This window comes from Malus sylvestris, chromosome 12, assembly GCF_916048215.2.
Source record: "Malus sylvestris chromosome 12, drMalSylv7.2, whole genome shotgun sequence".
Taxonomy (NCBI): Eukaryota; Viridiplantae; Streptophyta; class Magnoliopsida; order Rosales; family Rosaceae; genus Malus; species Malus sylvestris.
The window spans coordinates 4,976,070-4,999,552 of record NC_062271.1 but is presented as its reverse complement, the minus strand read 5'-3'; the positions used below and the strand labels follow the sequence as shown (position 1 = coordinate 4,999,552).

The window sequence follows — 23,483 nt, the reverse complement described above, 5'->3', positions numbered from 1 at the left end:
GACTGCAAGATGATGCACAGCGATGACAAGGTCAAGGCCGGGCATTTCTTTGTAAGTTCAAGCAAATATGTCTTTGTACTCTGATAGCAGTTGGTAGTACTCCTTTATCTCGTCTGCTCTTAGCAGTGCACTTACAAAGATAGGTTTTTGCTCCTCTTTTGTGCCCAAGTTGAGCTCGTTGAGATCGGCAACCGTGGCTTGCCCCCCCCATTCTCAAGTTGTGGTGGTGCAGCAGTGACATTTTCTTCAGGGGTCTCGTCTTCTTTGCCTTCTTGGATCGTGATGTGGAAGACATATTGGACTTCCTCTTTAGTGTCGTCCTCTTGGGTTTGTTGGAATGCAGATTGTCCAGTATGGATGATGGTGCTCCTTCTTACTATCAGTGGTCCATTTGGGTCAACCTCCAAGATTGCTTGGCGCTTCATCCTTGAAGGAATTGAACTTCGAATATCGCCTTTTTCTGCTAGCCTGTCGAGCTTTTCTTCCTTTGACGTTGTTTCCCTATTTCCAGAAAACTTCATGTTGTCTTCAAGTCTTTCCAAAGCTGATTGACGAGGACGAGAGCTAGCCGTGTTGCTTTGCTTCTTAGGTTTTGACAACCTTTAAAAAATAGAGCTTCGGGATGTTGGCCTGTTAAGCCTCTTGAAGACGGAGGTTCGGTTTTGACCACCAATGTGATCAAGGGCTGACGTTCTGGGTCTTGAACGATTCATCCTATCGAAGATTGGCGTTTGAGGGGCGGATTTAGGCTCCTCTCGATCTTGTTCAATGCTCACGCTAATGTGTTGAGTGCTAGCATTTTTCGCTTTGCTTGAAATCTTCACGGGTGCATTTGGTGTGAAGCCAAGTCCAGCTTTGTTGTTGTTAACTCTGTAACCATGCTTCTTCAACTTCTTTTGAGTCTCAGTGAGGTCACGTTCTTTATTGTTAATGGTGTTTGAAACCTTTTTTCTAGGATTCGAAGAAGAAGCGAAGTCGTACCCAGCTTTTGACATGAGTTTGTAGGTGTTTGGATCAAAACCTTCTTCGGTCCTCTTGGTTGGGAGAAAGCTTGGTTCCACCCCCTTTGGTAGAGCTTTTATGAAGCCTTGTGGTAATCTTGCAACCTTAGCGTTGCTTAGCTGTGTCAGAGGTAAAACTGCATTCGTCTCGAGCAACTTTACATTATCCATGTACCGTTGTGCATCGGCTTTGCTTGCTTCAGTTTCGAATGGGGATTGACCATTCTTTCTTCTTGACATCGGGATGTATCTGAAAACGGGTGTGTTTAGTCCATTTGAGGGCGTTCTACTCCCTTTGGTTGTTGCAGGTTTAGCAAGCTCATCATCGTTCTTGCTTGAAGACGACATGGCTTCTTCTTCTTGCTTCTTGGGCATGGCTTGCCACTCCTGCTTTTTAGGTGTTGCTTTGCCCGTGGATTTGATCTCTTTTGGAAGAGCTTCGAGCACCATGTCTTCATCCATGTAGAACTTGGCGTCTGCGAAATGTGATTCGGCTTCGGTGAATGGTTTGGTGTCGCCATAGATCACATTCACTCATTCTCGGTAGAATTTCAAGCATTGGTGAAGGGTGGACGGTACTACTCCATTTGCATGGATCCAAGGCCTTCCTAAGAGTAAGCCGTAGGAAGTTCTTGTATCAATCACGTGGAATATCGTGCTTGACTTGAGTTCACCAATAGTCATCTCCACTCGGATCATGCCTATCGCTCTTTGTACTCCTTGATTAAAACCTTGGATTAGTAGATGACTTAGGGACAGTTCATCCGCCTTGATGCCGATTGTAGTCATTGTTGACTTTGGCATGATGTTTATGGCTGATCCACCATCCACAAGCATGCGGTTGACTTTGTGCTCCCTTACGTACCCAGAGACAAAGAGATGACGGTTGTGAGGCTTGGATCCTAGCAGCAAGTCTTCGTCGGTGAAATGGATTACGTATTCGATGGCACAGCATGTGGCACATTCATGTGGCCGAAGCTTCAAGCCTTCATTCTTGCTTTCTTGCACTTCGTGGTCATTGGGACTTTCCAAGACCGCTATTAACGTTATTCGCATCTTCTTTGGTAATCGTAGCGCTTCCTTAATTCTAAAGTGTGTTGGCAGACCTTCTTCGAGCGTGAGAGTTTTTTTCTCCCTCAGTGGTGATATCTTTGCCTTTTGAAGGTTCTTCTATTTCTACTTCGACCATGTGGCATGCAGCGATAGTGCACTATTGGAAGAAGTCATTCGAGAAGTACTCGTGCAAGGAGACAGGAATGCGTGGCGCTTGCTCCATAGGTTCCCCAGCATACGTTGGCTTATCAACTTTTACGTTTCTTTTGGGCTTCCTACTGTTGCGACGACAATGCTTTCTCACTTGTTCCACCTTTTATCTTGTGGCTTGTGGTTTTGGTTTCCTTGTTTTTTTATAGGTCACCAATGTCCATCATTCTTCATCATCGGTATGTGCATCTTGTTCGTTTGCCCCCAGCGATGGTTGCGCAGAAGGTATCGTGTAACTTGAGCATTGATAGGAATGGTCAGGTGCTGCTTGGAGAGGCACGGGATCGAAAGATCCAAATGCAATTGTAGTGGTATGTGTTGCGGCCGTGCCTTCGAGGTCGAGCTCGATTCACCTTTGTTGTGCTAGCTTCATGATGAGCTCTTTGAGGACGAAGCATTTACCCACAGGATGGCTCACGATTCGATGGTACTTGCAGTGTTTAGGATCGTTTATGCGATTCATTTCTTCAGGCCGCTTGCATTCGGGTAGCTCGATTACCTTCTTTTCTAGCAAGTCGTCTAACATTGCATCCATGTCTGAGTCAGGAAAAGGGTATACCTTCTGCTCCAATTCCCTCAAGGTGTTTTTGTACCTTTCTTGGGTGCGAGGAGGCTCACTTTTCTTTATCTCATTTGCTTTGGTTTTGGAGGAGATCTTGATAAGCGCGGAGACGGTCTTGACGGGCGCAGTGCTGACGGTAAACGCTTCCTTGGGGGGTTTCTTTCTAGTCTTGTCTACATTTGGGAAGAACACCTTATCCTTCTTGAAGTCGGTGATCGGCTCTTTCTCCCCGTGATGGGCAATACTTAGCTCCATGTCGTGGGCACGGGTGGCTAACTCTTCAAATGTCCGTGGTTTGGTGCCTTGAAGGATATAGTGTAACCCCCATTGCATGCCTTGGACGCACATCTCGATCGAAGAGATCCCAGAGAGCCTGTCCTTGCAGTCGAGGCTCAGATTGCGTCATCGGTTGATGTAGTCCACGATTGGCTCATCCCTCCATTGCTTCGTGCTTGTCAGCTCTAGCATGCTCACGGCGCGGCGGGTGCTGTAAAAGCGGTTGAGGAATTCCTTTTCCAATTGCTCCCAACTGTTGATGGATTTAGGCTCTAGGTCTGTGTACCACTCAAAGGCATTTCCTTTCAGCGAGCGTACAAACTACTTAGCGAGGTAATCTCCTTCTGTCCCCGCGTTGTTGCAAGTCTCAATGAAATGGGCGACGTGTTGCTTCGAGTTTCCCTTTCCATCGAACTGTATGAACTTTGGTGGCTGATAACCCCTTGGCATCTTCAAAGTGTCAATTTTCTTGAAGTAGGGTTTTGAGTATAGTACGGAATCATGTGAACTTCCTTCGTATTGTGCCTTGATGGTGCTGGCGATCATCTCTTGCAACTGTTGGATAGAAAGAGATCCCATGAGTGTCGTTGCTTGGCCTGGCTCCGGCTTCACATCGATTTTCTTCATCGGAGGCTCTTCATCATCGTCGTTTTCCTTCTTTACTGAATCATCCCCTTACTTGATTTTCACGTCGGGCTTTACGTCTAGTTGGTTGACGAGTGCGGCGATTTGCTGGTCATTTTCTTCCACAATCCGTGTTAGCCTTGCGATCGCTTCATTCATATGAGCCAGTTGTTCATCGATTGAAGTCGCTCTAATAGTCATGACTTGCATGGCTGAGTTACCGCTTGAGTCGGCATCGGAAAGCATGCAATCGGAGTACTTCATTAGGCTTTCTTTCCTTGGCGCCCTTAGCGATGCCAGGATGATCACAAGTTCGTGCCTCATATGCTCTTGTTTCTTCAGCGGAGTTGATGCAGGGGTGGAAGAGGCGGCAAAAAGAGCTCTTGCCTTGCTTCGAGTTGTGACGCCCGAAGTGACACCGCCTGCGGTGATGACGCTCTTGTTCCTTGCATTGGTTGCGAGAACAACTTGAGCCTTCTTTGATGCCATTTGTGCTTTTTACGGATTCAAAGATAGAGATGAGAGGTAGAGATGGTCCCACCGAGCGTGCCAAATTTGTAAACACGGAAATTCCTGCGATGAACGAGACAAGAAACATGTGTACAAAATAATATTTGTATTGATGATTTAGGGGTTACAATCTCTTCTACAAATTTAGCCTCTGATTCTATCTTTGTAATGGGTGGATTTGATGTTGTTGATCCAAAGGGCCGTCGGGGCTTGATCTAGGGATAAACAGTTGTGCGGATTTGTTGACGTCGTTGATCCAAAGGGCCGTCGGGGCTTGATCTAGGGATGAACGAATGATGAATGATGAACACTTTCTTCAAGGGCCGTGAGGGGGGCTTGATCTTGAATTAGTGGAAGTTTTTCAAGGACCGGTGGGGCTTGCTTTTGAATGAGGATTTTTCGAAGAACGAATGGAGCTTTCTTGATCCTTCGGGATTTGCTTGGGAGCTTAGGAGTTTCAAAGCTTCAAGGTTGTGGTGTGAGGTGAATTGGTTATGAATTGGTGTCCAAAAATGAATGTCTTGGCCTCCTATTTATAGAATTCCAAAACTTGATTTTTTTTTATTTAAATAATCAGATGAAATAAATAATTTCTGCCCGGTGTTGACACGTGTCCTGTTTGATGACTTTTCCGATTTATTTTGATTTTTCGTTTAGTCACATGCTATGTGTAAAATTTATATGACACGTGAACATTGAAATTTTAATTATTGATCAACATATATTTCACCGAAATTTCGATGTCTACAGTTATATTTCTATGAAATTATTCTTACCTCAATTGCTTACTCTATTATATCTTGGCATGGCATATATATATGAATATGATTATGTGAAGCATGAATTGAATTGATATGATTTCATATATATATTTATGTATATGCTTATATCTTGATTCTGGGAAAAATTATACATGTTTTACAGCGAGGGGTTACATATGTTCATAAATGAAATAGTTTTGTAAAACATTTGTTTTTGCCCACTCACGTTTTCTATTTTGCGCCCCTCCAGGTTTTAAATAAGCTTGATGTTGATGGCTTGAGGACATTGGCAGTTCTGACCTATCTAAATAATAGTATGACATTCCTGGTACTGTATAACTAGTATTTGTCCTACTGGACTGCACCCAGACTTATTATGCTCTGATTATGAGTGTTTACTTTTGTAACTAACTCCTATCACTTCCTGTTTAGTAGTGCACTCTAGTAATTCGGTTTTTAATTATTCGTATATTTCTTATATCTATTGCTTCCGCACTGTGCACATGGCTACGTCACTCTCACGTGACGGCCAGCATGCTTTGATCTTGGTCGGGGTGTGTCAGTTTGGTATCAGAGCCTAGGTTTAGCAGTCTTGTTTAATTCTTGATTGTTCTAATCTTTGTGATGTCTTATGTAAGAACTATGCCGCCTCGTAGAGAGCCCCGTCACTCAGCTGAGCCTAGTTTTCTCGATATTACTCAATTAGGGGAAACTATTGGCTGCCTTTCAGACTGCTTTCCGTCCTCCCTAGAGGACATTTCTTGAGACTGTGTACAACCTGAAACTGAATCATTTCATTGGAAACAAAGATCATAAGGGGGCAGAAAAATGGCTTAATCATATTGAGAAGACATTTCTAGTGATGCAGAGTCAGAGGAATCTTCCTTCTGATAAGTGGGTCGAGACGACTACCTGGTTTTTGGGAGAGCAGCCTGCATCCTGGTGGAGACAGGAGTCTTACCAGTTGACCCCAGCAGAGACTACAGACTGGGGAGTATTTAAAGAAATGTTTTGAAAAAGGTTCATTCCTCCTAAGTATATTGATTGTAAGAAACAGGCGTTTACTCATTTGAAGTAAGGAAAGATGTCAGCTAATGAGTATTACAGGATGTTTACTGATTTATCGCGATATGATCCGGAGGTTGCTGCTAATCCGGTTGAGATGCTTTGTCGCTTCAGATTGAGTTCTAAGAATAAATGGCGTTCCATAGCGACATCGACTCACGGTGCCACTTACCAGGAGTTTTATGAGGTTCTACTGCGGATTGAGGACTCAAAAAACATGTCCAGTTAAAGTAAGGATGAGGAAGGAAAGAATGGGAACCAGAGGCGAGATGATAAGGGCAAATGGCAAACATTTCAGGGACCTTGCAAGACTTAGAATTTCAAGAGAAGCGGTGGCAGTTCCAGCTCTTCTAGTGGAGGTTTGAGTACTAATATGCAGATGAGAGGTGGTAGATTTACTGGAGGCCCAAGGTTCCAGAGACTGAGAGATTTTAGTGGTCCAGGTGGTTCTGGTGCTCCTTTATGTCGCAGGTGTAATAATAGGCATTTTGGGGAGTGTAGGAGAGGCAACAGTTGATGTTTTACTTGTGGTCAGATGGGTCATAGGGCTGCTCAATGCCCTCAAAGTCAGCAGAGACCGCAACAACCTTCCTTCCCACCACTTGCACCGACCCAGCAAGCTTCAGGATCTGGTGGTTATACTCAGACTGGGCGACGAATTACTTATCATTATCAGGGCGACGCCGCTCCTTACACCTTAGGACAGCATCAGTACTCCCATGATCCTCAGTATCATAGTGGCTACCCTCAGTATCAGGGAGGATCTATGTCTTATCAGCCATATTCAGCCGAAGGATCTCAGTGGTACCAAGGGGGACAACCCCAGCAGGGAGAGATTGCTGCTAGGAGTGCAGGATCTTCGAGGCAGTCAGGTCAACAGAGGCATGTACGTGATGTTCATGCCAACAGAGGTCGCGGTGGACGACAGCAGAATCAGGCACGTATCCACAACATATCACTACAAGATGCCCAGAATAATCCAGATTTAATCATAGGTTCGTTAAATACTCTTGGTCATTTTGCTAGAGTATTGATTGATTGTGGTGCTACACATTATGTTATTTCTCATACATTTGCTCAAGTGACACAACCCCGTCCTACACCCTAGGATATAATTTAGAATTTTCTATGCCTAGAGGGGATAGATGTTTTGTGGATCGAGTATATCCAAGATGTCCAGTGATAGTAGAGGATGTTATTATGCCACCTAATCTTATGCCGTTGGATATTATGGATTGTGATGTGATTTTGGGCACTGATTGGTTACATTATAATCTTGCCAAGATAGATTGTTATGGAAAGACAGTCACATTACATTGTCCTGGATTACCTGAAGTTACATTTGTAGGAGAGCCTAGTGGGGTGAGGCATGGTATTATTTCAGCCATGAAAGCAAAGAGATTGTTATCGAAAGGTTGTCAAGGATATTTGGCTCATGTGGTATTGAATGATGATACTCCTAGTAGTGTGGAGGATGTTCGTGTGGTCAGATATTTTTTGGATGTATTCCCTGAAGATTTGCCTGGATTACCGCCATATAGAGAGGTGGAGTTTGTTATTGATCTGCTTCCATGTACGAATCCTATATCCTTGACTCTTTATAGAATGGCTCCTGCTGAATTAAGAGAATTAAAAGTTCAGTTGCAAGAGTTAGTGGATAAAGGTTTTATTCAGCCTAGTACTTCACCTTGGAGAGCTCTATTTTTATTTGTGAGGAAGAAAGATGGAACTTTGAGGCTGTGCATTGATTACAGGCAACTGAATCGGGTAACCATTAAGAACCATTATCCATTGCCTCGCATAGATGATTTGTTTGATCAACTCAGAGGTGCCTGTGTATTTTCTAAGATTGACTTAAGGTCGGGTTACTACCAGTTAAAGATTAAAAATGATGATGTCCCTAAAACCGCATTCAGGACTTGATATGGTCATTATGAGTTTCTTGTGATGTCATTCGGGTTAACTAATGCACCAGCAGCTTTTATGGATTTGATGAATCGAGTATTCTAGCCATATTTGGATAGGTTTGTTATTGTCTTCATTGACGATATTCTGGTATACTCTAAGTATAAGGCTGAGCATGCTAAACATCTGAAGTTGGTGTTGAGCAGTTTAAGGGAACACCAGCTATATGCTAAGTTTAGCAAATGTGAATTTTGGTTGAATCAAGTGGCATTTTTGGGGTATGTCATTTCTGCTCAAGGCATTCAAGTGGATTCTCATAAAGTGGCAGCTATAGAGAATTGGGAGCAACCTCGAACCGTCACCGAGGTACGGAGTTTTCTTGGCTTAGTAGGCTAGTATAGACGGTTCGTTAAGGATTTTTCAGTGATTGTTTTGCCATTAACAAGGTTGACTCGAAAGGATGTTAAGTTTGAGTGGGATAATAAATGTGAGCAAAGTTTTCAGCAGTTGAAGTACCATCTCACTCATGCACCTGTTTTAGCACTTCCAGATGATAGCGGTAATTATGAGGTTTATAGTGACGCTTCTCTGAATGGTTTGGGTTGTGTATTGATGCAACATGGTAGGGTAATTGCTTATGCTTCAAGACAGTTGAAACCTCATGAGAAGAATTACCCTACACATGATTTGGAGTTAGCAGCTATCATTTTTGCTTTGAAGATTTGGAGACATTATCTTTATGGTGAGAAATGTAAGATCTTCACAGATCATAAGAGTCTTCAGTATCTGTTTACTCAGAGAGATCTTAATCTTCGACAGCGGAGGTGGATTGAGTTACTTAGTGACTATGATTGCACAATTGAGTATCATCCTGGTCGTGCAAATGCAGTGGCGGATGCACTTAGTAGGAAGACTCTAGCCAAACTTAATGCCATTTATGATTGTCATGTTCCTCTTCTAGCAGATTTGAGGTCCACTGGAGTGGAGTTAGGAGTGGAAGATCGAGAAGAAGCCTTGCTTGCTAATTTTCAAGTTAGGCCAATTTTAATTGATCGTGTGCTTAAAGCTCAGATGAATGATGAAGAGACCCAGGAAATAATTCAAGCAAGGAATCAAGGCAAAAAGAGAGATTTCGGGATTCGAGAAACTGATGGTATGCTTATGCAGGAAAGTAAGATGTATGTGCCAAATAATGCAGAATTAAAGAAAGAAATTTTGGATGAAGCACATATTTCGGCATATGCGATGCATCTAGGAGGCACTAAGATGTATCATACCATTAGAACATTTTATTATTGGTCGGGTATGAAAAGAGAAATTGCCGAATATGTGATTAGATGTGCCATTTACCAACAGGTTAAAGCTGAAAGGAAGAAGTCGTTTGGGTTAATGGAGCCACTTCTCGTTCCACAATGGAAATGGGAAAATATTACTATGGATTTTGTGTACAAGCTTCCTCGTACACAGAACGGTTATGACAGCATTTGGGTGGTAGTTGATCGGCTTACGAAGTCAGCACATTTTATTCCAGTGAGGGAGAAGTATTCGTTAAGCCGATTAACTAAGTTATTTATATCACAGATTGTGAAGTACCATGGTATGCCAGTTAATATTATCTCGGATCGGGATCCTAGATTTACTTCCAAGTTCTGGATAGCATTCCAGAAAGCTCTTGGTACGAGATTGCTTTATAGTAAGGCGTATCACCCTCAGACAGATGGATAATCTGAAAAGACTATTTAGACACTAGAGGATATGTTGAGATCTTCAGTGTTGCAGTTTGGAAATAGTTGGAATGATTGTTTAGATTTGATGGAGTTCGCCTATAACAACAGTTATCATTCGAGTATTGGTATGGCACCGTTTGAGGCACTTTATGGGAAATCTTGTCGTACGCCTCTATGTTGGTTAGAGGTTGGCGAAAGAGTTTTAATGGGCCCTGAAATTGTGGATGTGACTACTTAAAATGTTTAGGTAATTAAGTCTAACATGAAAACGGCCCAAGATCGACAAAAGAGCTTAGCAAACAAGCATGCCACTGATCGGAAGTATAGTGAAGGTGATTGGGTATTTCTAAAGCTATCACCTTGGAAAGGTGTTGTACGATTTGGAAAGAAAGGAAAATTGAGTCCTAGGTACATTGAACCATATATGATCACCGAGCGAGTCGGTAAGGTTGCTTACAGGCTTGAGTTACCTCCAGAGTTGTCCAAAGTGCACGATGTGTTTCATGTTTCGATGCTTTGACATTACATTTTAGATCCTTCACATGTGATTCCTCCTTAACCTCTAGAAATTAATCTGGATTTGACTTATGATGAGGAACCAGTGACTCTTTTGGATTGGAAGGATAAGGAACTAAGGAACAAGACCGTGCGCTTGGTAAAAGTATTATGGAGAAATCATTCGGTGGAAGAAGCTACTTGGGAGACAGAAGATTGGACGAGAGAGATGTATCCACGCTTGTTTTATGATTATTAGTGGATGTGTTGATTGTATGTAATTTTGAGGACAAAATTTTGTAAGGTGTGGAGATTGTCACAACCCATCCCGAATATTTAATTTTCAATGATATCAAATGGCAGTTTTATCCTTGGACGGGGAAATTGTAGTGTGTATGTGTGACATATTGAGACTCAGAGTTTATTGTGTGGTTGTGGATTGGTGACCACATGGATCACACACACACCACACTCATTCCCTCTCTCTTCCTTCCCGTGCCCTCATCTCTCTCAGACTCACTCTATCTCTCTCTTCTTTCTCGTACGGACCAAGCTCGAGGTGAGATTCCCAATCACAGATCAAAGATTCTAAAGGCACCATTGCATTCCTCATGCCATTTCGAGTTGGTTGGAACCCATTTCAGGTAAAGATTCCTTCGAAATCTCGAGAACCCGAAACTTATCTTTCATGCACTATTCATGTGGATGTAAAACCTTATGTTTAAGAAGATTTCAAGCTCACTAGGAGCTTTAGGAGGTCCTAAGGAAGCTCGGGGTAGTTCGTTGGAAGAGTTTGGACGTCGGAGACCGGATTATCGAGCTTCCTCAGGTAAATTCTAGTGGATTTCAAGGCTTAAAAATAGTATAACGTGATTCTTCATGTTGTTAGCTTTCCAATGGTTCAAATTTCATAAACAATGGTGCAAAAATGAAGAATTTAAGATGATTTTGATATTTTTCCAGAAACCGGCAAAGTCACCGGCGACCGATGACTCGCCGGAGAAGACAGAGAATATTCCGTCAGTTTTGACAGAATATGTTGACGCCGTCAGTTAGTTTGGACGGTTACTGTTGGGTTTAACATAATATTTTAGGGAATATTCCTAACGGCAGTTAGGGAATCCTACGGATTCCCTGCGCGTGGCAGCGCTTCTTGCCATGCACTAGTCGACGCGTGGCGGCGCGTGAAGGGTCCAAAAATTAATCTGAAAATTTGGGGATGATCATGAGGTTGTGTAGGTCACTGTGGTATATTCATATACCCATTATGAGCTATATATGAGAAGTTATTAGCTAGTTTTACCAATGTGCTTTAAAATAACGTTTTTATAGTTAATTCGCATATAGGTGAGACTTATCCCGAGGACGAGCGTATCCAAGGGTGACTCGAGGGCTACGACCCTTCGACATATCAGTAAGTGGGCTTTTGGTTTTCAATATATATTATATACTTGATATTTTCCTAGAAAAATGTGTTTAAATAATAGTGTTTGTACCATACTTAGGGCCTCCGTATTTAGATCTCATATAAATACTCGGGGAACTCAAATGTAATTATGTAATAAAGGAAGGGGCAAATATGTAATAAGTGATGAGCCCTTATTCTATAAAATGACTCCTCACTCTCCTCATTGAGAGAGGCCAATTCTTAGGCCTGACCCCTCACCTTCTCAAACCCTCTCATACTCTGAGATTCAGAGTTTTCATCCTCATAGAGAAGCTCTCTCTATCTTCTTCAACATCTCAGATAAATACAATAATCTGTGTGGACGTAGCCCAAACATTGGGGTGAACCACGATACATCTTGTGTTATTTACTTTCTTGTAGATTCACGGTCGGATTTACGTTGTTCCAAGACCTTTCCGGTTTTGTGCATCAACATTTGGCACCGTCTGTGGGAATCGATACGAAAAGCTATGTTGGTTCTCTTTCATTTTTCCATCTCACCACCGTGAGACCTCACCACACTCTACCGTGAATCTGTAGAAACCCAAGAACCCAAAAACCTCACTCTTTGGGCTTTTCTAGAAAACTTTCGCAGACCTTTAACCACCTCTTTCTCCCCTCTCAGTCAGTCAACACGAAAAAAAAAAACAAACATAGAAAGTCTCATCCGCCAGTTCAATCCATCTGCTTTTACAGAAAGCCATAAACAACTCTCAGCATAATTTGCCACACGGGAGTTTGACGGTGGAAGACTTGGACCTGCGAGTTGTAGTTCACTACGGCATCCCATCCACGGCGTCCATTCTTGCTTTCGACCCGATTAAACATCCACCCCACATATCCGATCCAATTCCTCAATTTTTGAATTCAGCAACCCAAATCTGAATCTTGAATTTTGTTCCTTCCATTGGTTTCGACTTCCATTTGTTTTTTTTTCAATCCAGATGGGTTTCAAATCCCTCTTCTCCCGGAAGAAGAATGAATATGGCAATCAGGAAGATAAGCGATGTTGCGGCAATGCGTCGAACACATTTGAGGCATTCTACGAGGGCTGGCTGGTCCGGCAAGAACACTTCCTTGATGAGCTCTTATCGGCCCAGCAGACGATTGACGAGGCCCGAGATGAAGACCTTCAAGATTTGGTGTCTTGGGTTCTCTTCCATTACCAGCCATGCTCTCATTCACAACCACCAGCCTACCTTCAGCTAGACTAATAATAATATGGCTTCAACTCGGATTCTCCTTTGATAGAACCTCATCTCAACTTTAGCTATGGTAGACTCGTCAGGGATGAAGCTGATGGATCTGATCACAGCAGACTCATCCACCGTATTAGCTTCTGCCTCCACAACGACGTCGGCGTCGGTGTCGACTCAGCCGGCTCAGTCCTCTGTTATGCGTTTTCGCCACTAAAAAATAGCGGTTAATGATGATGATCACCTAGAGCAGGCACTACAGAGGAACCCTCGTGATTTTAATAAGTTGGACAACTATATGCAGCAGTTCAAGGGAAGTAGCTCAAGCATCGGAGCCAAAAAGGTGAAAGCTGACTGCCAACAGTTTAGGGAATATTGTAATGCAAGAAACGCAGAAGGCGACTGAAGCAAGAACATGCAACATTGAAAAAGAAGCTTGAGGCTTATTTTCAGATGGCAAGGCAAGTTGGGCCAATCAAGACAGCATGTCGACCCAAGTAATCAAGAAATTCATCAACAGCCAGAGTTTAGCTTAAGATTTTCTAAGGAGGTTTTGCAGAAGTACCTTGATCTAATCAAATCTCTGCACTCCAAAGGTTTCTAGGAGATCTACTGAGAAGGTGAAGCTTACCGATGGCTTCTCCGGTGATGCCGATATTCTCTGTGTGTTCGCCGAAGCTTGACTGCCCCGATTCACCCTTGTGCGCACCAGCAGAGATGGAGAGCCGAGTTCCAGCCACGGCCTAGCAGACTCTCTACCATGTCCACCGGGTTACAGAGTGACAGAACAGACACAGGTTGGTTGGTTATTTTCCGGTCATTTCTCTCTTTTTCTGATCTTTGAACCCGACGAGTCGAACTCGGAGCCGCACATCGCAGCCGTTTTTGATCTGATTCGACCAGATCCGATGGCACAGTTGAGTCGATTCAAGCAACTTGGACGAGTTATGAAGCAGAGGCGCTGAGTCAAGCCGACGAGTTTTACACTTAGAATTCCATATTTGAACAGGGGAATTATAATCATGTGCTATGGGTCATCTTTCGGGAAAAAGAAAGAAAAGCAAAAGTAACAAAAAGAAAAAGGAGGAGGATATATCTTGACCAGGCTGCACATGCTCCTACTTTTTCTGAAGAAGCCACTGGAAAACAAGATAATTCTAATACTTTGAAATCTCAACTTGACCAACGGAAAGCTGTTGTTGATAATCTTGTGTCTAATACACAGCTTTTAGAAAGCAAGATACATGAGGTAAGATACCCTCAAAGCACGTGCTTAGTCTGCGAAGACTGCAACTAAAGTGAGTGAGATGGTGGGAAACGTCAATACAAGTAGTGCTATTTCAACTTTTGATAAGATGGAAGAGAAAGGAATTACCTTTATTTCGTCAAAAAGAAGAAAGAGTAGGGTCGAAGTGACAACAATAAAGGAAGACAATGATAGCTGTGATGCTTATCAGAGAATCAGAGATAATTGCGGTGGTGATGGCATGCAGAAAAGAGAATTATGGGCGTGACCCATTGAGCGGAGGGTCGGATTTTATTTTTGAATGATGTGATTTATTTTTCTTATCTTTCGGAAATATCTGTATAATCCCATCAGAGGGTAATCCAAAAAAAAAAAAAACGGCAAGCCCAAAATAATGGGCTGGAATGTTATGTGGAGGGCGAAGGCCCATATGCCCAAAAGAGCCAGGCTCTCTATTATCACCAACCAGATGATCAAAAGTACGTCTAGTACTATAAAAAATTATTCGGCAGCCTACCGCTATTACCACCAACCAGGTGATCAAAAGTACGCCCAGTACTTCAAAATTATTCGGCACCCTGCCGCTGTTATCACCAACCAGGTGATCAAAAGTACGTCCAGTACTATAAAAAATTATTCGGCAGCATGCCACTAGGTGATCAAAAGTACGCCTAGTACTCCAAAATTATTCGGCAACCTGCCGCTATTATCACCCACTAGGTGATCAAAAGTACGTCCAGTACTCCAAAATTATACATGAGCATCACTCATGTCCATCATACATAAACATTCATGAGCATCACTCATGTCAATCATAGATAAACATTCATGACCATCATTCATGTCAACATTCATGAGCATCACTCATGTCAACATTCATGAGCATCACTCATGTCAACATCCATGAGCATCACTCATGTCAATCAACATAAAACATTAATGAGCATCACTCATGTCAATTAGCTTCGAAAGCTTCATTTACAGAGTCCTAGCTTCGAAAGCTTCATTTATAGAACTCCAACTTCGAAAGCTTCATTTACAAAAGCTCCAGCTTCAAAAGCTTCATTCACAGAGCTCTAGATTCAAAAGCTTCATTTACAGAGCTCTAGCTTCAAAGCTTCACTTGCAAAGCTTCACGTACAAAGCTTCAATGCAGGGTATACAAATACCGCCTCCGAACAACTGCCACTTCGGCCCATACATGGATTCAATTTGAAGTCTCCAGCCAACAGACCCTATTGACTAAAGACTTGGGGGACTACATTATGTACCATATATTAGGCCTTATAAAAAATACTTGGGGGACTCTAACCCATCACTTATGTATTGAGGAGCAATTCTTTATTTTATAAAAGGGACTCCCTCACTTTCATTAGAGAGCACCCATTATTCATGTACTGAGGAGTGAACCCTTATCTTATAAAAGGGACTCTTTCCTATTCATTAGAGAACATCGCCGCCTACTGAGCAACCGCCTCGCCACGAGCACCACTCCTAACCCATTACTTATGTATTGAGAAACGAGCCCTTATTCTATAAAAGGGACTCACTCACAATCATTAGAGAACATCAACTCTAGCCCATCATTTATGTATTAAGAAGCGAGCCCTTATTCTATAAAAGGGACTCCCTCACCTTCGACGCCACAAGCCGAGCCAACCAAGGCAACATAAGCTACAAGCCTCGCAACATATGCTATTTCTAGTTGAGCATCATTTCAGATTGAGCACCGCCTCATATCGAGCATCAGTTCAAGACAACATCTAGTTACTTCGGCCCACACATGGACTGAGTTTCAAGTCTCCAGCCAAAAAACTCTCTTGACTGAAGACTTAGGGGACTACTGTTTGTACCATACTTAGGACCTCCGTATTTAGATCTCATATAAATACTCGGGAGACTCAAATGTAATTATGTAATAAAGGAAGGGGCAAATATGTAATAAGTGAGGAGCCCTTATTCTATAAAAGGACTCCTCACTCTCCTCATTGAGAGAGGCCAATTCTTAGGCCTGACCCCTCACCCTCTCAAACCCTCTCATACTCTAAGATTCAGAGCTCTCATCCTCATAGAAAAGCTCCCTCTATCTTCTTCAACATCTTAGAGAAATACAATAATCAATGTGGACGTAGCCCAAACATTGGGGTGAACCACGATACATCTTGTGTTATTTACTTTCTTACAGATTCACGATCGGATTTACGTTGTTCCAAGACCCCTCCGGTTTTGTGCATCAACAAATAGTATGCCATAAATGTCATGCATATAAGTTTATAATTCATACATGATTGGGTATGTGATGCTTTATATATATAAATGTGGTGATGTGGACACTCAGGTAAGCTCAGGTAAGTTGTGTATGATTATATGAATCATCGATGATGCGATATGTGATTGAATAATGTGAGCTCATAAAACTGCACTTAGGGTGATTGTGATTTAGCCATAGATATGGCACAGGCCTGTTTATTATGTCACCTATCGCACCATATGCTCATATTGGATCCAATTTAGGTGCATAGTATTGTCGTACAGACCTTATTTATGGTTCCGACTCGTAGGTAACTAGCAATTTATCGCCCAACTATTATATGAGAGTAGTATTGAGCATGATTGTATTACACCCATTATTGTCGTATAAACCTTTTGTTTGGTTTCGACTCTTGTGCAGTATATTGCCGTATAGGTCATAGTAGTGACTCCGGCTAGAGTGACTTTTGGAGCTATGAATTTAGCTGTACAGACTACCATAGGGGTTCCGGCTCCCATGTTATATTTCTATGAAATTATTCTTACCTGAATTGCTTACTCTATTATATCCTGGCATGACATATATATATATATATATATATATATATATATATATATATATATATATATATATATATATATGAATATGATTATATGAAGCATGAATTGAATTGATATGATTTCATATATATTTATGTATATGCTTATATCTTGATTTTGGGAAAAATTATACATGTTTTACAGCGAGGGGTTAGATATGTTGATAAATGAAATGGTTTTGTAAAACATTTGTTTTTGCCCACTCACATTTTCTGTTTTGCACGCCTCCAGGTTTTAAGTAAGCTTGTTGTTGGTGGCTTGAGGACGTCGGCAGTTCTAACCTATCTAAATAATAGTAGGACATTCCTAGTACGGTATAACTAGTATTTGTCCTACTGGACTGCACCCAGACTTATTATGCTCTGATTATAAGTGTTTACTTTTGTAACTAACTCTTATCACTTCCTGTTTAGTAGTGCACTCTAGTAATTCGGTTTTTAATTATTCGTATATTTGTTATATCTATTGCTTCCGCACTGTGCACATGGCTACGTCACTCTCACGTGACGGCCAACATGCCTTGATCTCGGTTGGGGTGTGTCACCATCGCCAGCACACACTGGACCAAGTCCCTCGGGCTATCTGGCCCTGTTCCAACGCCAGTCCACGGGGCAATAGCCCACAGTGGAACTGCTTTTAGGAGAATAGAGTTTGTGGATCCTCCGCCAACCGCCGTTGAGTTGATTAGAGCATGGCTGATCATGTACCCAACAACCAAGATCGCACAGACGAACTTCAATTGTCAATTCGACAGTAATTTCAAATTTACCCCACATATATTTTTTTGGTTAAAATTTACCCCACATATTTTATTCCACTTCCTCAATTGAGTCAAAATTCTAAAGTATAACTTTTCTGTTTTTTAGAAAAGTGGGTCGAAAAAGGGTTAATCACATTCCATGAACTTCAGGGGTTGCTCCACTATAGTTTTTGTTTTTTCTCTGGGGTCCCAAATTGGTTTATTGGGTAGGGCTCGAATATGGCCAATTTAAAAAGCAGCCCAACACGTGGCATGACACGAATTTTAGTGGGCGGATGAATCTTAATAAGCTACATTTTAAAATATGTTAGAAATTTACAACGATATTTTAAAGTTCTGCACTTTGAAATTAGTTATATATTTATTTTTTTACTAATATGTCATAAAATTATATGTTTCTACTTATATTATAAGACGTGAATTAATACAATATTTTTAAAAGAAATTAATACACCATTTAAAAAGTATTTCGGATATACTTAAAAAGGTCTCCAAATAAATTATTTGGTGGTTTTGTCGTGACCAAAGTAACTTAGTAAATATGCAAAAGTTGACCCAAACAAAAAAATGCAAGCAACATTTAGGGAGGTTGAATTTCTTCAAACCATCAGACGCCTAGTGCTATTCACACACTCTTGTTAATTTTTTATCGATCTTGTTTAATCCATTTGATCTGACGTCGAAATTTGAGAAATGTATGTGGGAAATTATCTGGTGGTTTGTCGTGACCAAAGAAACTTAGTAAATATGCAAAAAATGCAAGCAACATTTAGGGAGGTTGAATTTCTCCAAACCATCAGATGCCTAGTGTTATTCACACACTCTTGTTAATTTTTTTTAACCGATCTTCTTCTATCCATTCGATCTAACGTTGAAAATGGAGAAATAAAAATATGTGTAGATAGCACAACCGTATGCATAATGCATGTTGTGTAACATGTTATACCGTTTAATATGCGACAACAACAAAAAAGTAGTAGTCCTAGTTGTTGCTAGAACACGTTTTTTTCAAGACAATAGCTTTTTAATGGATTAAATTGTTAAATGTTAAGGGATAATCATTAGGAATTGAATCATCATAGGATATGCATAAGCATTATTGTTTTCTACCATTATGATAAAGCATCATCCGCATGGTCGTTAACCCCATAATAAAAGCACATGCTATAATACGAAAGTATACACTGTATAACTTTTTATCTTTTTTTTTTTGACAAGGAGATATTGATTTGTACTCGTCAACTATCAACGACTTGGTCTACCTGTTCCACCTAAGTTGATTCCTAAAATTACTGCAAGTATATGCATCATCAAGTATCGACGAATATGTCTTCCCCGTTTCGCCTTAAACGTATGTACTCTCTGTATGTGTTTTTGTTTTTGTTATTTTTTTAAATAACCGTCTAAAAAAGCGCGGGTCTTTTCCGGTTTAAACTCGCTTCGACTTCCGCGTGCTCCGTCGCCCACCACCACTAATTTTCCTTTATAAACCGCAGTTCGTTTCCCGAGAAAATTGAGAAGGAAAAGAGAATCGAGAAGGAAAAGAGAATCGAGCCTTCGGAGCTCGGTTCGGAAAACCTTCTCCCGCCACCACCTCCTCCTTCTCCTCACTCTCACCTCACGCCAAATCCTTCAAATTTTCATTTTCCTCCTGCTAATTCTAGGGTTTCAGAAGCCGGACTGAGTTGAATTTGATTAATTGGGAAAATATGAAATTTGGAGACACTTACACCGAGTTTTTGCACAAGGAAAAGATACGATTGTCGGACAATTGCTCGCATGTCGAGTACAAGCGGCTGAAGAATGTCCTCAAGACTTGTCAGAGTTGTAAGGCATTGCAGGAATCTTCAGCTACGGAAGGACAAGAAGGTGCTTCTAACCAAAATCAGCAATTGTGCCAATGCCAATCTTGCACTTGTAAGAATTGATTACCCAATAATTTGATTTCATTTAAAGGAAAACTAACTAAAATAGTTCGAAAACTTTGAGTTTTAATTAAAAAGACAAAAATGTGTTGTAAATGAATAGTAATAGGAGTAATTTTTAGAGTAAAAATGTTATTTTCGTTAAAAGTGAATCGGGAGTGTTTCGTTAAAACTCTCTTAATTTAATTTGCCTATTTTCATTTGGGTTTCTGGTTCTGTTTGAATTAAGCTCGTTAACAATTGGGTTTTTGTTTAATTACTGTATGGTTCGATTAAGGAGTTTTTGCAAATTTAGAACTATTTGGTTGTGTTTAAATCCTGGTAGGGAAACATGGGTTTTGATTTTCGAATCGTCAAGGTTGCAGGGTTTAATATTAAGATCTACCCAATTGCTTTTGTCCAGGTATCTACATTCTGCTCAAAGGATTTGAAGAAATCATAGGCATAAACCATGTTGTTTTAGTATTTTAGCCCTTTTTCGGGTTTAGTTTTACTTTGTACAAGTGAGCGTGCAGGTATATTTAAATAACGAAAGGACCATTTCAGAACTTTCTTAACGAATACGAGATGTTGCCACAACTGTGCTTTCCTACTTTTCTTGTTTCTTAAAAAGGATGTCGACATTTGGGAATTTTTAAAGTGGTGAGATATCATGACTAACATGTTTCTGTGGAATAAGTTTGCTTTATAAGTGGTTCACATAGCTGCAAACAATGAGCATTACTATTTGGTGGTCATCTAAGATTTAAAAGTTCGTTTGTTTGGATTCTTTTAGAGTGACAATTAATCAGTAGTTAGACGTTTGAGGCCTATTTTGTAAGAGATTTGTTATTTTTTCTCGGTGTTAGTATTGTTGCTTACTTTTAAGTTCATAACTAATGTTCGTAGTCTCATCAACTCTCATTTTTCTATATTGTAGTGTGCGACCAGGCATTTTTCACGGAGTTAATGAAGGAAGTTTCAGAAATAGATCTATGCTTTAGTTTAAGAGTCAGACATCTCCTTCATCTCCATGTTGCTACCGGGTTGCAGAGATACTTTCTGCGGTTCCGTCAGTGCTTCATGAATGATCAACAAGCCATGGTAGAAAAAGGGCGGATGTTGATTGAGTATGTTACGATGAACGCAATTGCTATCAGAAAAATCCTTAAGAAATATGATAAAGTATGCACGAGACTGGTCAATTATTATTTTTTTTTTAATTTGCTAATTTGGTTCATGGTGTTGTGTATCTAACAGTGTTCATTTGTTTTAATCTTATACTACAGATACATAGCTCCGAAAATGGCAAGCTTTTCAAATCCAAGATGCGGGCTGAACATATTGAGATTTTGCAATCACCTTGGCTTATAGAATTGGGTGCATTTTATTTGAATCTTGATGTATTGGATGGTGACGAGCTTAATGAGGTTTCTGGTCGCTTTTCCTGTGATCTCTCTGCAACACCACCTACAATGACATTGATGCTTCCTGACTCCTTAAAGATGGAATATGATCTAACTTGTGCTGTATGCTTGGTAAGGTCCTTTTCACTTGCATTCTGAAAGAGAAATTGGCTTTTGTACATAAATGTCTGATGTGTATTTGATGATTCGCAGGAAACTGTTTTCAATCCCTATGCTTTGAGCTGCGGCCACCTGTTCTGCAAGTCTTGTGCGTGTGCAGCTGCTTCTGTGTTTATCTTCCAAGGCCCTAAATCTGCAGCCCCGGATGCAAAGTGCCCAATATGCAGAGAGGTAGATACCTAGTTTTTGAAGAAAATGGTTATAATCATTTGTAGTCCAAGAACCTTTAACTTGTTAATTTGCCGAACCATACAATACAACTTAAAAGTGCTGTTGGGCGAAAAGTATGAATCATATTCAGAAATGTGATCACAATGCCGGCAAGATCTAGTGGCCCTAGTCCTTGAATGGTGTTCATCTTGATCATCATATTCTTTTCTGATGTTGTAGTCTCCACTTAGTAGTATATCTTTAGTAAAGGGTGCTTTTAAAAACATGGTTTATAACATAATGCTAAAACTATTGAAGTTCTATCAAATTATATTTTCCAACTTGGCATTTGGGAGGGAACTCTGTCCTTCGGATTCTCATCTTTCACTCGCAGAATCCACTCCAGCCCTAGGGATTATATGTGTGTGAACTTTTTAATAAGTATCAGATGACTTATATTGCATTGGACGGGATTCTCACTTAATTTTGATGTTTGGCTTTCCTTCAACTGTAGTTCTCGTTTCCCAAACTTCATTCTCTGCTTATTTAAAATTTGAAAGAAAAGATTGACATTTCGTATCATATATTGTTTGATCTTAAGTTCGTATCCTCCTCGAATGCAGGCTGGAGTGTATGCTAAAGCAGTGCACATGTTGGAAATAGACCTGCTCCTGAAAACAAGGTGAGAAAATTGAAAACCTTCAATAGTTCTTAACTTTTGATGAAAGAGCTACCTTTTTCTGACTCCTAAAACCCTACCAGGTGCAACAACCATTGGAAAAAGAGGTATAATGCAGAACGCGCAGAGATACTGAAGCAAACTAAGGAGTTCTGGGATACGCAAGCAAAATATGCAGGGTTTTGATTGATCAATTGAGGGGGCACAGGGTCCCATATCTATAATCACGTGATGAGAAATGCAGGAAGACGGTGATATATCCCCGGGGACAGCCAAGAACCTCCTGTGATCTAGCCAATAAAGCGTTTAATGCTGCAAATCCATCGCGTTGGAAAGATCATTGTTTGAAGCTGGTATATTTATATGTATTTGTGTTTGTGTACCGGCATTTTTCGTTACTTTATTCATTGACATGTTAGGCAAATTAGGTATTAATTATCGTACATAAACATTATTTTTCCAATTAAAATTGTATGGCTCGTGAGCCTGTTTTTTTTTTTTTTTTGGTAAATTTTACATTCTTGATTTCTGCAGAACTTTTTTTTTGGGTAAAGTTTAAGAGTAAATGTAAAAGAAAGCAAAAAAAAGGTTACATTCTGTTTGATGAGTTAACATTAGTTTGGTGATGTATGGGACTACTTGGTGTCTCACACAAGAAATTCAACTAAAATAAAATAACAATAATATTAAGCAAAGAAAATAAAAATAAAAGAACTAATTTAATATATAAAATAATTTTTTTATTACAAATTATATTCATATTTGATGTGTAAAAACCACATTTACATATCATTTTTATTAGCACATTATAATTATTAATAAAAATGTAAGTAATTCTTGAAAAAGCAGTTGAAGTGCTTCATCAAAGAAGTACACAATTAGAACTTCTTACAACCTATAAGCACTTCTAATTGGGGCTTCCTCAATATCTGGTATTGAAATTTTTATTATAGGGAGAGAAAAGAAAAGAAAAAAAAAAGTGAGAGAGAAGGGGATTTGGATGGGAGAGTATACTCTTTACTTTCTATGTGAGATAAATTTCAAAAATTTCTTAAAAATGAAGAATGCATAAGTTCCAATGTCTCGATTTCACACCTTCCTAATATTGCCTGTATTTTACATATAAGAAGCCTTTAAGGGAAGAGATTCCCAATTTTTTTTTTAAAAATGGGGTTATCATCTTGACCGTTAGATTTGACTTTAATGAAATCCTGTGATTGAGATTCCGTGGCCTGTGATTTAATCTCAACCACAAAATTTCATTAAAGCCAAATCTAATGGTTAAGGGGGTGTCCTCATTTTTTTTGAAAAATGGGGATCCCTTCCCTTAGACCATCTCCAACCCTTGGGCTAAAAGCCAAATTTTTTAGCCCAAAAAATTTGGCTTTTAGCCCAGAAACATCTTTTCTGCTCCAACTCTTCTGCCCTAAAATTTTAGCCCGGAATTATTAAAGAATGAACTTAGGCTAATTTTTT

General features: G+C 40.4%; 1 protein-coding gene across 1 annotated transcript; it reads left to right on the top strand.

Annotated features, from left to right (window-relative positions):
* Positions 1 to 19,190: 19,190 nt before the first annotated feature.
* Positions 19,191 to 22,505, top strand: LOC126592497 (probable E3 ubiquitin-protein ligase BAH1-like 1). The gene is made up of 6 exons (XM_050258184.1): positions 19,191 to 19,605; positions 20,533 to 20,777; positions 20,882 to 21,130; positions 21,212 to 21,349; positions 21,952 to 22,010; positions 22,091 to 22,505. The coding sequence occupies exons 1-6, from the start codon at positions 19,398 to 19,400 to the stop codon at positions 22,191 to 22,193; spliced, it is 1,002 nt and encodes a 333-aa protein (XP_050114141.1). The 5' UTR covers positions 19,191 to 19,397; the 3' UTR covers positions 22,194 to 22,505.
* The last annotated feature ends 978 nt before the right edge of the window (positions 22,506 to 23,483 follow it).